Source organism: Geotrypetes seraphini, chromosome 3 (genome assembly GCF_902459505.1).
Source record: "Geotrypetes seraphini chromosome 3, aGeoSer1.1, whole genome shotgun sequence".
Classification (NCBI taxonomy): Eukaryota; Metazoa; Chordata; class Amphibia; order Gymnophiona; family Dermophiidae; genus Geotrypetes; species Geotrypetes seraphini.
The window spans coordinates 336,620,612-336,638,022 of record NC_047086.1 but is presented as its reverse complement, the minus strand read 5'-3'; the positions used below and the strand labels follow the sequence as shown (position 1 = coordinate 336,638,022).

Below are 17,411 nucleotides of genomic sequence, written 5' to 3'. Positions count from 1 at the left end.
CTTGACAAATTTCCTGAATAACTTAGCATTTAATTCTCTCCTGAAGGATTTTTAGTTGGATATTGTGATCATCAGGTTGGAGATGTGGTGATCTAGTTTCACTGCTCGGGTGGCTAGTAGGCCTTCATACATTTTCTTACATTGTATGCCTTTGATTGAGGGGTGAGTGAAGGGTGCTTGTGTTCTCCTTGGTCTGAATGTGTTCCTGGTTAGGCAATTGTTTAGCCATTCAGGGCTTTGAATAGCTTGCAGTAGAATTTGTAGAGTATGCATGATTAAAGGTGAGGCGATTGATGTAGTATATGTAGATTTTCAGAAAGATTTTGACATTTCCTCATGAGAGGCTCCTGAGAAAATTAGAGTCATGGGATAGGTGGCAAAGTTCAGTTGTGGATTAGGAATTGGTTATCAGATAGAAAACAGAGAGTAGAGTTAAATGGTCATTTTTCTCAATGGAAGAGAGTAAACAGTGTAGTGCTGCAGGGATCTATACTGGGATTGGTGATATTTAACTTATTTATAAATGATCTGTAAATTAGAATGATGAGTGAGATGATTAAATTTGCAGTTGACACTAAACTGTTCAAAGTTGTTAAAACGCATGTGGATTGTGAAAATTTGTAGGCAGACCATTGGAAATTGGAAGACTGGGCGTCCAAGTAGCAGATGAAATTTAATGTGGACAAATGCAAAGTGTTGCACATTGGGAAGAATAACCCGAATCACAGTTACTGGATGCTACACTCCACCTTGGGGGTTAGCGCCCATGAAAAGGATCTGGGTGTCGATGTAGATAATATGATGAAACCTTCCGCCCAATGTGCAGCGGCAGCCAAAAAGCAAATAGGATGCAAGGAATTATTAAAAAAGGGATGGTTAACAAGACTAAGAATGTTATACCCCTGTATCGCTCCATGGTGCAACTTCACCTGGAGTATTGTGTTAAATTCTGGTCTCCTTATCTCAAGAAAGATATAGCAGCACTAGAAAAGGTTCAAAGAATAGCGACCGAGATGGGGATGGAACTCCTGTTGTATGAGGAAAGACTAAAAAGTTTAGGGCTCTTCTGCTTAGAAGAGAGACGGCTGAGGGGAGATAATAAGTCTACAAAAGTCTGACTGGAGTAGAACAGGTACAAGTGAATCAATTTTTCACTCCATCAAAAATTACAAAGACTAGGGGACACTCGATTGAAGTTACAGGGAAATACTTTTAAAACCAATAGGAGGAAATATTTTTTCACTCAGAGAATAGTTAAGATTTTGAATGGATTGCCAGAGGTTGTGGTAAGAGCTGATAGCGTCGCTGGTTTTAAGAGGGGTTTAGACAATTTCCTGGAGGAAAAGTTCATAGTCTGTTATTGAGAAAGACATTTGGTAAGCCACTGCTTGCCCTGGATCGGTAGAATGGAATGTTGCTACTCTTTGGGTTTTGGCCAGGTACTAGTGACCTGGATTGGCCACCGTGAGAATGGGCTACTGGGTTTGATGGACCTTTGGTCTGACCCAGTAAGGGTATTATGTTTTTATGTAATCCTAGTGGATACCTGTTAGCCAGCCTGCTTAGTTTTTTTGGAATTGAGGGTCATTCCTGAAGTTGTCATACCTACTGTTAAGGGGTTGAGTGCTGACTGGTGCCCTTAGGAGGCTTGGCAGTGTCTCGCAAGGTTCCAGCTGTGTCTTCTCGCCTCCGCCTGTCCTTGTGTGCATCCCATTGGTCCGCAGGGGTGAAGGTGCAGTCAGGCATGGAGTCTGATTGGCAGCTTGAAGATGAGCTTTGCAGAGCCATTCCCAGCATGGGGCAGTGATTCTCTAATCCAGCTACTGTAAGAGAGCTGAGGCACAGTGCAGCATAGATCCACAAACAGGTCTTAGTGAGTATAGGCTGTTACAACCTGTGAGATTGATTAGGGGAGGTTAGCAAAGTGGGGTTTCAAGGTTTCAGCATGTCCCCCCACTTGAAAAATCCTTAAATCACCATTTTTAAACTTTGCTAAGTGTAGTAAATATCGCAATTTTAGTGTAAATTTTACAGTGGTGGTTATCTTGGATTTTTAGCAATCTTTTTTTCAAAAGCTCCCTGCTTCTCCAAAACTACAATTTTTGCCTCAAATCTTGTTGAGATGGAGTCCATGAGCTCTCTTAATGTGAATTCTTGCCAGGATTGTGCAAATTAGGCACTTCAGGAGCATTCTTGTGGTGTGTGGCATAGTTGAGAGGAGCGGATGTGCAAAACTTAGCCTTTTCCCTTGTCAAGCAGGTGACAAAACACTTGGCTAGTCCGGTGGATCAGCCTACTTTCTTTTTGGGGCTTAACACGGCTTACAATTCCATGCTCATGGTTGCGGTCCTTCTGAAACACATGGTTAAGTCATCGGAGGGTGACTGTGCGCCCCAGGAGCCAGAGATTATCTCAGAGTTTCTGAAACAGTTGTAGAAAAAAACCCAACAACTTTTCAAAGCAGGCATTCTTCTCCTACTCAGTCCTGCTCTACATTTGCTGCATCTCCCAGTGGCATTGCTTCTCTGGGCATGTCCTTGTCTCAGTCAGCTGTTGTTCCTGATCTACCTGATTATGCTCATGATCAGCTTGCTGAGCCCTTGTTTCAAGGTGCAGTGCTTCCAAGGATGGGGGATCAGAGACTGTATGCTAGATCTTCAAATCTTTCAGGGGCTCTAGAATTTGGGGACAATCCCACAGTTCTGTGTCTTTTTCAGTCTGCAGCTTTGCTGGATCTTATTTCTGAGTCTTTGCAGGAATTGCATTTGGTCAGTCAGCCGGCTCCGTCCTCTTCTTCCTCCTGGCTTTGTGCTGCGCGCTTGCAGTATTCCACCTTCCCTTGACACCCTGATATGAGTATTTTAATATCAGAGCAATGTGACTATCTTAAATGTGCTCTTATGTTAGTGAGGACCATATCTCGCTTGTACCCTCTGACACTAGTGTGCCCGCAGGTTCTGGATCAGCTTAGAGTGGTCATACAGGTGCGTGACTGCATCTCTTTACCCAGGGAATGTGCTGTGGGGCTTACAGATATGCAGAACTGCCTTGTGGACATTGTCCTCTGGAGGCTTTTTAATGCAGCTGCTTTGGGCTTTCAGGCTGCTTTAGCGGTGTCTGTTGTCACATTCGCCTATCTGTCTTACCTGTGCACTCTGGAGAATGAGGCTGTAGATTCTCGTCTTGAACTTCTTTTGGCTGGGCCAGCTTATGTGACTGCCACTTTATATGCCTTATGTGGGTTATCCCAGGACAAGCAGGCAGCCTATTCTCACATATGGGTGATGTCATCGACGGAGCCAGGATGCAGAAGCCTCGCAAGCAGACTTGCATGTAGAAACTCAGAAGTTTTGAGACAGCCGCACTGCGCATGCGCGAGTGCCCTCCCGCCCAGCGCAGGGCAAGTCTCCTCAGTTCTCAGTTTTCCACGGAGCTAGGAAGCCTGTCTTTGACTCTCTGCGTTTAACTTTCTTATTTCGTGCCTTCTCTCACCGCGGTTTTGTGTTAGTTTTCTTCATGAATCGCTGTGTTCTTTTGTTTCTTTTATTTCTAGTTATAAAAAAAAATTTCATTTCTTCCGGTCGACTGGAGGGGCAGGCCAGGCTGTCCGGCCGCAGCCCATGGGCTTCGACTTTGCGGCTGCTATTTTTCCTTCTATGTCCCGGCCAGCAACGGGCTTCAAGAAGTGTAGCTAGTGCCAGCGTGCGATTTCCCTCACGGACCCACACCGTCGGTGCTTTGACTGCCCAGAACTAGCCTTATTTCAATTTTTAATATTATTTTCTGATTCTAGATCCTCTGTGTTCATCCCATGCTTCTTTGAACTCAGTCACAGTTTTATTCTCCAACACCTCTCTCGGGAGCGCATTCCAGGCATCCACCACCCTCTCCGTAAAGTAGAATTTCCTAACATTGCCTTTGAATCTACCACCCCTCAACCTCAAATTATGTCCTCTGGTTTTACCATTTTCTTTTCTCTTGGTCAACTGATGAAGCCTCCATTTGAACCAATCTCTGCGGCTCATCTGAAGTATCTCATTTGGAAAGTGGTGTTTCTCATTGCCCTCACATCTGCTCAAGAGTCCGAGAGCTGCAAGCTTTAGTTGCTGATCCACCTTTCACTGTGTTCCATCATGACACGGTGGTCCTTCGTACTCATCCTAAATCCCTACCTAAAGTGGTTTCAGAACTTCATCTCAACCAATCCATTGTTCTTCCAGTGTTTTTCCCAAAGCCTCATTCTCATCCTGGAGAATCAGCTCTTCAAACTCTGGACTGTAAACGTGCTTTGGCCTTCTATTTGGAACACACCAAACCACACAAAACTGCTCCTCAACTTTTTGTCTCCTTCGATCCAAACAAGTTAGGACATCTAATCTCTAAGCGTACCATCTCCAACTGGATGGCTGCTTGTATCTCTTTCTGCTATGCCCAGGCTGGATTACAACTACAGAGTCGAGTCACAGCCCCTAAAGTCAGAGCAATGGCAGCTTCAGTAGCTTTCCTCAGATCTACATCTTTTGAGGAAATTTGCAAAGCTGCCACTTGGTCCTCGGTTCATACTTTCACTTTTCACTATTGTCTGGATGTTTTGTCCAGACAGGATGGCCATTTTGGCCAGAGAGTATTACAAAATTTATTCTCCTAAGTTGCCAGTGCTCCCACCATCCCATTCTGGTTAGCTTGGAGGTCACCCATTTGTGAGAATAGGCTGCCTGCTTGTCCTGGGATAAAGCACAGTTACTTACCGTAACAGTTGTTATCCAGGGAAAGCAGGCAGCTATTCTCACAACCCACCCACCTCCCCTGGTTGGCTTCTCTGCTAGCTATCTGAACTGAGGAGACTCGACCTGCGCTGGGCAGGAGGGCACTCGTGCATGAGCGTCGTGGCTGTCTCAAAACTTCTGAGTTTCTACAAGCAAGTCTGCTTGCGAGGCTTCTGCATCCGGGCTCCGTCGATGACATCACTTATATGTGAGAATAGCTGCCTGCTGTCCCTGGATAACTACTGTTACGATAAGTAACTGTGCTTTTTGGTGCTTTCCATTTCTGCCCGCAGAATGCTCTGGATTAGACAATGGGCTGGTGATTCCGCTTTAAAAAGTTTCTTTGGCAAGACTTCCCTTCAGGCTAGCTGTTTGATAAAGGCCTGGTTGACCTCATGGATTCTGTGGTGGTCAGTCGCTCTAAGACCCTGCCTGATAGCAGACCTAGACTCTCTAGAGCAGGGCTGCTATAGTCCGGTTCTCGAGATCTATTGGCAGGCCAAATTTTCAGGATATCCATAATGAATATGCATGAGAGAGATTGCCTGCACTGCCTTCTTGGTATGCAAAGCTCTCTCATGCATGTTCATTGTGGATATCCTGAAAACCTGGCCTGCCAGTAGATCTTGAGGACTGGACTTGGGCAGCCCTGCTCTAGGAGTTCTGGTCACTCTAATTTTTAAAGCTCCAGGCATTCCCACTCATATTCCAGCACTATGTCTCAGACCAGAGCTCCCGCCAGCGATGCTCCAGCTACAGATGTGCCCAGCCATCTGGTTCCCATCCTGCAGCCACTGCCACGAATGCACATTGTGCCTGGCTTGGGGACCCCCCCCTCTAGTGATAGGGGGTAGACTGTCAGCGTTCCTGCCAGCTTGGGTTTGCATTACGTCCAACCTGTGGGTTTTGGACTTTATTTGGTCGTGCTTCAATTAGAATTTGCCTAGTTTCTGACTAATTGGTTTGAGGAATCTCCCTCAGGGCAACCGGACAAGTCACTCCAAGTGCAGGCCACTGTCTATTGCTTTCTGTATATTCAGGTTCTAGAGTGGGTACTTCCTGATCTTTCAGGCTCTGGCAAATACTCCATATGTTTTATTGTGCTACTGAATGGCTCAGACGGCTGGAGGCCTGTTCCGGAGCTGCAGCATGTACATGAGGCTCTTAAGATTCCGTGCTCTCACATGGAAACAGTGTGATCTGTTATAGCAGTGGTGGCCCCGGGAGAGTCTCTTGCCTCTCTGGATTCATGGGGACATGCTTGCACATTCTGATCTTTCCAGCCCACTGCAATTTCTTGTAGTTTTACGTCATGCACAAACATTGCCAGTTTTTTGCTCTGCCTCTTGGACTAGCAACAATGACTCATGTCTTCACTGAGGTGATGGTGGTTGTAGCAGCTTAATTAAGTGCCATGGGTCTGCAGGCACACCATGTCATGGTTGACTGGCTAGTCAGAGCTCCTTCATTGGCCAAGGGTTGACACACGGTGGATCAGGTGATCCAGGTGCTAGAGGACCATGTTTGGATTGCACCCTCTCAGTGCAAATGGTTGCTTAATCGGTTGGAGCTCAGAGCCTTCAGCTGGCTCTAGTGCACTAGCAGAAGACTCTGGAGGGCCAAGCGGTCAGTCTCTTCTCTGACAATGCAATGGCAGTAGCCTATGTTATTTGCCAGGGAGATGCCAGCAGCAATTCTCTGGCTCAGGAGGCCTGCCTTCTCTTTCTGTAGGTGGAAAGCAGTCTCCAGGTGCTTTTAGCAATGCATGTGGTGGGGATATACATTGTTCAGGCTGTACATCGGGTTCCCTTTCCCTATATGCAAGACTTTACATTTCTCAACATTGAAGGTCATCTGCCATCTTTTTGCCCACTCGCTCAGTTTGTTCAGGTCTCTTTGTAGATCTTTGCATTCCTCAACAGTTCTGACCCTACTGGAGAGTTTTTGTGTCGTCTGCGAATTTTATAACTTCGCACTTCGTCCCTGTTTCCGGGTCATTATGAATATATTGAACAGCAGCGGTCCCGACACTGTCCCCTGTGGGACACCACTTGTGACCCCTTTTCAGTCAGAGTAGTGTCCCTTTACTCCTACCCTCTGTTTCCTGTTTGCCAGCCAATTCCTGATCCATCTGTGCACATCCCCTACCACCCCGTTGCTCCACAGTTTTCTTAGTAGGCGCTCATGAGGCACCTTGTCGAAGGCTTTTTGGAAATCCAGATATATGATGTCTATGGGGTCACCCTTGCCCAATTGTTTGCTTATTCCCTCAGAGAAATGAATTGTTAGTTTGTCATGATCTTCCTTTACAGAAACCATGCTGGCTTGTTCTCATCAGATTATTTCTTTCTAAATGCTCATTGATACTTTCCTTGATCAATGATTCGGCCATCTTCCCCGGAACTGAGGTTAAGCTCACCACCTTGTAGTTCCCTGGGTCGCCTCTCGATCCTTTTTTGAAGATAGGTGTAACATTTTCTGTCCTCCGGGATTACCCCTGTTCTCAAGGATAGGTTACAAATCTGCCATAGTAACTCCGCTGTTTCATCTCTGAGCTCTTTCAGTATTCTCAGGTGGATTCTGTCTGGGCCTGGAGATTTGTCAATTTTTAATCTATCTATCTGCTTGAGTACATCTTCGAGGCTTACCTCCATGCATGATACTTTTTCCTCTTAATCCCCCTTGAAGATTTTTTCCGGTTCAGGCACGTTGGATGTGTCTTCCCTTGTAAAGATTGACGAGAAGAACATGTTTAGTCTGTCAGCCACCTCTTATTCCTCCTTCACCACTCCCTTTCTGTCTCCCTCATCCAGAGGTCCCACCTCCTCCCTCGCCGGCTGCTTTCCTTTCACATATCGGAAGAATGGTTTAAAATTTTGTGCTTCCTTGGCTAGTCTCTCTTCGTATTCTTTCTTTGCTCTGACCACTCGGTGACATTCTTTTTGTTGCTTCCTGTGCTCTTTCCAATTTTCTTCAGTTTTGTCCTTTTGCCACTTCCGAAATGATCTCTTCTTGTCTCCTATCACTTTCTTTACTTCATTGGTCATCCATGCCGGGTCTTTCATTTGATTCTTTTTGCATCCTTTTCTAAATCTGGGTATATACAGGTTTTGTGCCTCGTTTACCGTGTCTTTGAATAAGGACCAGGCTTGCTCCACAGTCTGCGTTTTCTTGGAGCTGTTTTGGAGTTTTTTTCTCACCATTCGTCTCATGGCATCATAGTTCCCTTTCTTGAAGTTAAACGTTGTTGCATTGGTTCTCTTTCCCTTTGGTAATCCTACTTCCACTTTGAACTGGATCATGTTGTGGTCACTGTTACCTAATGGTCCCACTACTTCCACTTCCTTTGCAGGTCCCTTCAGCCCATTGAGGATTAGATCCAGAATCGCTGACCCTCTCGGTTCCTTGACAAGTTGTTCCATGAAGCAGTCCCGTATAGCCTCCAGTAGATAGGCGAGACATTCTAGACTCCTGCCCTGTCCTTCCTGAGCCTGCCTCTTTTCTCAGTTTGTTTCATGTGTCTCCAAGTTGTACCTTGAAGAACAGTCAGCCCTTGGGGGCTGGGGAGTATGCTGTATCTGTGCTCCTTTTTTTAGGTAGGAGTAGTTTCTGAGCTCCCTTGAGGTTCTGCTGGCTGTTTGCAGTAGATATTCTCATGTTGCTCCTTTGAGCAGAACAGTTATTTATGACCTTGATTGGTCTGGGTGTCTCTACTTCACGTTGATTTGGTGGCCCTTGGTGCTTGGGTTCTACTAATCGCAGGTGGAGCTAAGAAGTTCAGTAAAGTACAAAAGAGGGACAGAGAAAAATCTGAACTGGATTCCTTCTGCAGATGGCACACGTCCATGGGAACACTATCCACTTGTCTAGAACATCTCACCTATCTACTGGAAAAGAGCTTACCAGGGTAAGTACATAATCTTTCTCTCTCCCCCCAACATATCAGCAGTAGAATTTGCAGCACCATTGCAAAGAAGATACTCCCAGAAATAGCAGGGTACACTTTTGAAAGTGTGTAAAATTTTGATCAAGATAGTTCCCCTTTAAGACTTAAGTGTAATGTTTAGTGCAAAATATGTTGCATTTTAGATGTTTTATGAACGAAAAATGAAATGTTATGAATCAGGCAGAAATCTTTGGTGCCGAAAAAGTTTTCATGATGATAGATCCTGAGACAATCGATCATTCTGACTGATTTGGTGTTTACTGATTTTTTTTTTTTTTTAAATAACTTTCACAGCTTGAGAGTTCCTTCTATTTTTATTAAGAGTTTATATTTTTATGTGTTGGAGGTCTCATTTAATCTGACATTATTATATTTTCAAAGGATGTAGAAGTACCTTTGCACCTGCTTCGCTACGTTTGTCTGTTCTGTGGGAAAAATGGCCTTTCACTCATGAAGGATTGTTTTGAATATGGAAGCCCTGAAAAGCTGCCATTTATAATTGCACATGCATTTATCACTGTTGTATCAAATGTAAGTTTTTGTGCTAGACCTCTAATTTTTGCTATTTTTATTTCAAAATGCTATTAACTTGTAAAATGAGTACTGTGCTTGGACTAGTTTTACTTGTAGAAATAAACTAGTAACTTATAAGAGCTGACTATATTTTAAAGCTTGACTTGAGATATCTTTCACTTTTTCCTCATCTTTCTCCACCCCTCTTTTTTTCCTTACCACCCTTTCTCTTCATCCTTGTCTATCAACTTCTGCACCATCCCACTCATTTCTTTTCCCTATCTATTTTTTCATGTTATAATTTCAGTATAAGAAATGTATTTTGTATATACTTAAGTTTTATAAATAAAAATAAATAAAAATCACATGTATTCAGAGAAATTCATGAACTGTAATATGAAATAAGATCAAATATATTAAAGATGAAAAGATTAAGCATTAGAAAGTACTGGATTTCTTAGTATTCAAAAATTCCAGAAGTTGTTTTGGTTCCAGAAACAAACATGAATTAGATAAAAAAATTCCAAAACAACATGAAGGAAATTTCAAAATGAATGTCCTAGGTAGAGCCAATGCCATTGACCTCAAGGCTACAAAACTGCTTCTTTTAACTTGGGTCACTCGTAACAAGTCAGGAAAAATTCTTATGCCTAAAGTATTTCAATACAAAGTTAGGCTCCATCAAGGAAGGGCTAACTTTGTCCAGTCTGATTGAGCTAGAATCTACCCCAATCCAAACAGTGCAATCAATTAAGTTGGGTATAATCTTTGATGGAAAATTATCATATCACGAACAGATAGGATCAGTTGTTAAGAAATGCTTTCATCATTTACGGTTCATAGTCTAAAGCGCGCGAGGACAAAGGCATGCTGACAACCGAGCACAGACAACTGAGAGCAGGACTTCATCGCGCCGAAGAAAAAACGTATTTTAAAGGGCTCCGACGGGGGGTGTTGGTGGGGAACCCCCCCCACTTTACTTAAGAGATCATGCTGGCGTTGTGGGGGATTTGGGGGGTTGTAACCCCCCTCATTATATTGGAAACTTAACTTTTTCCCTGTTTTTTTAGGGAAAAGGTTAAGTTTTCAGTATAATGTGGGGGGTTACACCCCCCCAATTTGTTAGCGCAGTCCCTATTAAGTAGAACCACACCCCCTGTCAGAGCCCTTTAAAATACGGGTTTTCTTCGGCGCAATTAAGCCCTGCGCTCAGTTGTCGGTGTGCCTTTGTCCTTGCGCGCTTTTGACCCGTCACCTCATTTATGGATGATTTGTTCACTCACTAACTGCTAGACCCCTCCGCACTTAACATTCTCATTCATACTCGTTAGTAATTTCTTGTAATGGCTTACTGTAACACTTTATACAAAGGAATCACCAAAAAGGAAATTAGGCGCTGTTAATTATCCAGAATTCTTCCATTAAAATTATAAACAATAAGAGGAAATTTGATCATGTTATTGATTAACACCCACTGTTGATTAACACCCACTGTCTTCCAGTAGAACATCGCATTACATATAAAATTGTTACTTACCTACAAAGTTAGAGCCTCAGGTCAGCTGGACTTCATTAATAGACTTTTTTTTTTAAGTTCAATTCCACACTCTTCACAATGCTGCCTCCATTCTATTAATCAAGGTCCCATCTTTAAAGCATATCAACACTATGCGAATTAACATTTTCTCAGTGACCGCCCCTGCATTGTAGAACGCAACTCCTAATTACCTAAGAGAAAGTACATCACTTACATCAAATTTGAAAACATTTCTATTCAAAGACACTTTTGATTTATGATCGTCCTTTTAAGGATGCTGTGCTTACTTTTTACCGGCACCAATGCCAGCCTTATGTCTCCCCGCCCCTTCGTTCTTCCCTTGCCTCCTTTACTATCCAAAATATTGTAGTTCTTCCCCTTTCCTTTTTGTTCCTGTTTAGTCCATGACTTGTGCTTATTTGTTTTGTGTTTATTTGTCTTCTTTAAAAATTTTATGTACCCTCTTTTGTTTTAATTGTTAATTGCCTTGAAACCGGATTTGGCGGGTTTTCAAATTTTTTATAAACTTGTAACACAAAAATGACCACAAGAGTTGACTTCCCTGATATCAGTTCATAGATGACTCAAGAAACTCAATTAGATTCATACGGAATCATGCAAGCTCTGGGTCTGAGCCTTAGTCTCAAGTTATGTAGAAACATCTGCATTACATTTAGAAAATTGATAAGACATTACCTAATAGGACCTGTCCAGTCTCTAAAATGCTTCCCATATTAGCTTCATTGTTACCTCTGCTGATAATCCAACAGCAGGTTTCTTTTAGAAGGCATTGTAGATAACTTCCCTGCTCTGGGGGCCACAAAAGAAGCTGCCTCAACCAATCCACTTGTCGAGGAAACGGCAGCACTTGTCCCTCCAACAGAGACAGCTAAATCAGAGTCGAATGCTGCCTGCTGCACCATGCTTCCTGATGCTGGACCACAGGGGTAGAGGGCAAATCTCAAGGCTTAATGATAACCCTTTCCAAGCAAAGCTTTGCAATATCCATAGAGCTGCCCAAAGTTCCAGCTGATGTGTCCAGTTGTCTGAGGCCACATTTCTTCCAATGTTGACTGCCTCAGATGGGGATTAGAAGCCTGAACCGGAGGGTATGTTAGTCTTTCCCCTTCTCTTCCCCATCATAGTTAGCGCTGTTGGAAAGAGCTGCCATCCTATTCAAGTCACGATATCTTGACTATCACAGGTTTGAGACACTCTTTGTCTGGTTTCTTTTCAGAGGACTGTTTGATATGGGTGGCCCTAAAGCATAGCCCTTCAAATCTTTGAAGCATACAAAACCCTCCACCACTACAAGGTGGTGTCCCTTTGGAGGGGGTTTTGTATGTACTTTAGAGAGAGAATTTTGAAGTCACTTGCACTTGGATGTATCTGTTCCTTTCTACAAAAATTAAATTCTACAGTTTATATACTGAAAATGATTGCAAAATCCAGATATTTGTCTAGGCTGCAAATATCCAAGTATTTAAAATTTGTTTTTTTCTAAATAATTTTTTGAATTGACTTGATATATGGTAAAGTGAAATTGCTTCCTTATTGTCCCTAAATAGGGAAAAGCAAAAACAAATGATCTATGTTCCACACTATAACCAGGCAAACAGAAATAAAAAGAATAGAACAGTAGTCTCTGGATGATACAGGAAAAATTTATTAGTAATATAGGGTAAAAATTCAAATATAAAAATTACAAGGACAAAAGAAATATAAAAATTCAAAACATAAAAACGATATAACTTAAAAATACTTATTGTATTGAGCAATATAAATGATACATATAATTTACAGAAACAATGAACTCCAAATAGAGGACCAGTTTAGTCACAATGAAAATCAGTTGAGGTCAGATTGACATGTAGGACCAATGTGATTGTAATAAAGACCAATAGTAGTCAGGCGAATGTGTGGTCTGAACCCAACATGGTATGTATTTCAACTAGGTTATGCCTTCATCAGGGGTCCTGAATGCTGAATATAAATATTATACAATAACAAGGATTGAATTTGAAAGATCCGTGAGAGCAATGCTGATGATTGTTTGAACAGCATTTTTCTGCCCATGTTGTACCCTTCACCTAGAAGCCTCACCTCACCATCACAGATTTTGATGAAACTTTGTATGCTGAATTTTACATGACCAAAACGAACTGTGGTAAAGCTTAAGATCTGTCAGTGGAATACTTGTGGTGATATAGCTCTTTGTTTGATACCATACCATGACCATGTACAGTATAAGAACATAAGAACAGCCTTACTGGATCAGACCAATGGTCCATCAAGCCCAGTAGCCCGTTCTCACGGTGGCCAATCCACGTCATTAGTACCCGGCCAAAACCCAAGGTGTAGCAATATTCCATGCTACCGATATAGGACAAGCAGTGGCTTCCCCCATATCTTTCTCAATAACAGACTATGAACTTTTCCTCCAGGAACTTGTCCAAACCTTTCTTCAAACCAGCTATGCTATCCACTCTTACCATATCCTCTGGCAACGTGTTCCAGAGCTTAACTATTCTCTGAGTGAAAAAAATTTCCTCCAATTGGTTTTAAAAGTATTTCCCTATAACTTTGAGTGTACCCTAGTTTTTGTAATTTTTGACTGAGTGAAAAATCGATCCACTTGTACCCATTCTTATCCACTCAGGATTTTGTAGACTTCAATCATATCTTCCCTCAGCTGTCTCTTTTCCAAGCTGAAGAACCCTAACTCTTTTAGTCTTTCCTCATACGAGAGGAGTTCAATCCCCTTTATCATCTTTGTCGCTCTTCTTTGAACCTTTTCTAGCACCACTATATCTTTCTTGAGATAATGAGACCAGAATGAGGTCGTACTATGGAGCTGTTCAGGGGCATTATAACATTGAGCGGAAGATTTCATCATATTGTCTACGATGACACCCAGATCCTTTTCTTGGGTGCTAATCCCCAAAGTGGACCCTAGCATCCAGTATCTGTGATTCAGGTTATTCTTCCCAATGTGCATCACTTTGCATTTGTCCACATTAAATTTCATCTGCCATTTGGATACCCAGTCTTCCAATTTCCTAAGGTCTGCCTGCAATTTTTCATACTCCACATTTGTTTTAACAACTTTGAACAGTTTAGTGTTATCTGCAAATTTAATAACCTCACTCGTCGTCCCAATTTCCAGATCATTTATAAATAAGTTAAATAGCACTGGTCCCAGTACAGTCCTCAAAATATTTCTTTGGCCATTAAAACAAACACAAAACTAAAGAAACTTGGCAATCTTATACAACTTTTTACAATCTATTCAATGGAACTAATGTGGATTTTCATGTTTTGAAACTGAGGTACGTAAAAAGCCTCAAAGTGGGATCAAAAATGGACTGTGCTCAAAAAGTTCAAACTTTAGCTTTCTGTGGCTCCTGTAATAATGAAGCTATCCCTGTCAGATTTTGTCTGTTATTTTGTGAAATGACTTTGTTCTCAAATATACAATTCCAACTTATTAGTTAATATTGTTACTTTATAATTTCAATGTAAAGTTTGTTTTTTCAAAAAAATGTCTAAAATTGGGTATTTTTAGTCAGCGTTTACAAAAAAGAATATTCTGGAAACATTTTCAAAACTAACTCTATTAGAAAGAGAATGTTTCAGACCCCCTGAAAAGTTGGTTTTGTTTTACAACGCAACCAGTGTCTGAAAATAAGGGTCAAAGTTCAACAAAAATGCTATAGACTTACAGCATATCTTTCAATGTTTATGATACATATAGAAATACATTATACTATACATATTTATTTGACACAGCAGCTAATATCAATTTTATACATTTAGGAAGTTCTGCATTGGTTTATTATGTTGTTTTTTTATTTAATGAGCAGTGCATGAGTTTAGCATATTTCTATTTACCATTTGTACTAGGTAGACAATATTATTGGGGTTAATTTTCTTTTGTCTCCAAACCTAATATATTTTCAATAATTTTTCCCTTTTATATTGGATTCATATTAATTTGTGATTTGTACATTAATTTAAAAAGTAATACAACTGAATTGAATGCTGATGACAGTTCTTCGCCAGCAGTATGTATCTAATCTAATCTAATCTAAACCTTAGGTTTGTATACCGCATCATCTCTATCATTGGAAGAAAACATTCATCAAAGTGTTACAGCTTATTTTATTGTAAAAACGGACTCATACTGGACACATATTATCAGCAGATGACAAGTTGCTACTTATTTGGCAATCAGAAATCAGTCTAATGGACCAAGACCAAATCTGTTTACATCATGAAGCATTATATCTCAAAAAATATGAAGCAATGCAAAAGACATGCTGTAGTCCATTTGGAAAGCAAAATCATCTTGTTAAAATGGGACTTTTGAAAATTGATCTTGAAATGGCCAATAAATTGAATCAGCTGACAAAAGGAAACATTAAACCAGGTCAGAAAATTTGCCTTATATGTAAAGCTGAATTTATCTCTGTGGTAGAAAATGAAGTGGTGTCATCCTCATTTTCTGATTATGACTATCAAATGGATACCTTTGACATGGTTGACCAAAGCCTATCTGCATTGGGTGAATCTCCTTTGAAATGTACAAAAGTGAGCAGTAGAGATGAAATGGGTTATACAAAATGAAATATTGAAAGAGTGCAAAATGTGATAAAATACAAGATAATGTCTGCTATTGGACTAGCAGCTGAGGATGTCGGACAGTCAGACCAAACCACAAAATACACCTTGTGTCAAGACTATATAGAGTTGATTGAAGACATCAAGAATAAAGTTGCAATATCTGATAGATCAAAAAATGTCCAAATATTGACTGTGGCCCCAAGAAGTTGGTCATTAAAAGCAACAGCATCAGAGTTTCAGAATGTATGGTAAAGGTGCCTGAAAAATCAAAAAGAGCAGGGTATTTATGCATCACCTGATCCAAAAGTTGGCAAGCAGTTGCCAAAAGAAGTGGTTGATAGTGTATAACAGTTTTATGAAGATGATGAATTTAGCTTAATCTGTCCTGGCAAGAAAGACTACATTTCTGTTCGGCTCAATGAATTTAAAGTACAAAAACAAAAGTACTCGCTGTTGAGCAATTTAAAAGAAATGTATGTAGCATATCGTGACAAATATGAAGCTGAAATTGGCTTCTCAAAATTTTGTGAGCTTAGACCAAAGTGGTGTGTAAACTGTGCATCAGACACTCATTTTGTCTGTTTGTACTATACATCAGAATGCCAAGCTCATGTTGCAAGGTGCAAATATCAAGGACAACTACAAAGTGTTTATGGAAAAAACAGTTTTTGATTTGAATGACAAACATTGCATGCTAAAACGATGCCAAAGCTGCCATGTTGCGGAAATAATGATAGCTTATTTGGAAGAAACATTTAAGAATTGGGATCCAGATGAATCAATTGACTTCAAGCAATAGGTCTATAATGATCATGAAACATTAGAGACAAACAAATTATCATTAAATGATTTTATCAGCAAACTCACAAACAAAATTTTTGAAGCTGACAAGTCACTACTTCATTTCAAAACATTAAAATAAATACTTGAAATCCTTAAAAGCTAGTTTAGAAGAAAGCAAACTGATTGCTCTGATGGATTTTAGTGAAAATTACTCTTTTGTTCTACAAGATGCAGCACAGGGTTTTCACTGGGAAAATTCACAAGCCACGTTACACCCCTTTGTTTACTGTATTGATAAAACTCATGTCATCCAAATTATAAATGTGTGCATCATTTCAGATTGCATGTAACATGACTCAATATCCATTCATGTATTCAAAAGCTGCTTGAGTTTTTAGAGACAAGAATGAAAATTGCCAGAATCTACTGCTTTAGTAAATGGATCAGGTGCTCAGTTTAAGAACTACAAAAATCTTGTCAATCTGTGCAACCATAAAAGTGATTTTGGTATTGAAACAGAATGGAATTTCTTTGGTACAAGCCATGGAAAGTCACCTTGTGATGGAATTGGTGGAACAGCAAAAAGACTTGCAGCCAGAGCTAGACTTAAAAGACTATTGAATAATCAAACATTGACATCAAAAGATCTATTCAATTTATGTGGCAATATACATGGAATTAAATACATATTTGTTCACAAAGAAGAAATTGATGGAAAGAAAGCAGCACAATAGCTGGAACTAGAGGATATCATCAATTTGTGCCACTTGACTCAAATGCCATTCGTGTGAGCAAAGTTTCAAATTATACTACTTTGTGGCCAAAACTTGGAGTATTCACACTACAATGCCATGCTTGAGAATATCATAACTTCTCCCTAGTAATTATGTTGCATGCATATATGATGATAAATGGTGGATTGGCAACATTGCTGAAGTTGTTGGTTGAAGAAAATGACATCTTGATAAAGTTTATGTACCCACACAGGTCTGCTAGTTTGTTTTACTGGCCTGAAAGACGAGGCATTTTTCTGGGTGCCAGAACAACACCTTATTTCTGTAATCTGCTTCATCGGTTATATCATCTGGTTGATAATATCAGTTTCCAGAAATTATTTTGGCAAATGTAGTATATAAATTCAATAAAATACAATGAATGAATAATAAAAGCAGTCAGCACTTTGGCTTGGAAACCAATAGAAGACACCCACCTTAGGCTTTGGAACTTTAGTGAAGAAACCAAA

At 40.7% G+C, this 17,411-nt stretch overlaps 1 protein-coding gene across 8 annotated transcripts in view; it reads left to right on the top strand.

Annotated features, from left to right (window-relative positions):
- Positions 1 to 17,411, top strand: part of USP34 (ubiquitin specific peptidase 34) — a 1,084,964-nt gene that overhangs the window by 211,191 nt on the left and 856,362 nt on the right. For 6 of the 8 annotated variants that reach the window (XM_033939080.1, XM_033939079.1, XM_033939078.1 and 3 more), the window contains one exon: positions 9,094 to 9,243. The exons of the other annotated variants lie outside the window; for them this stretch is intronic. In XM_033939080.1, coding sequence (XP_033794971.1) covers positions 9,094 to 9,243 — 150 coding nt within the window. The remainder of the gene's footprint in view (positions 1 to 9,093; positions 9,244 to 17,411) is intronic. 8 annotated transcript variants of the gene reach the window in all.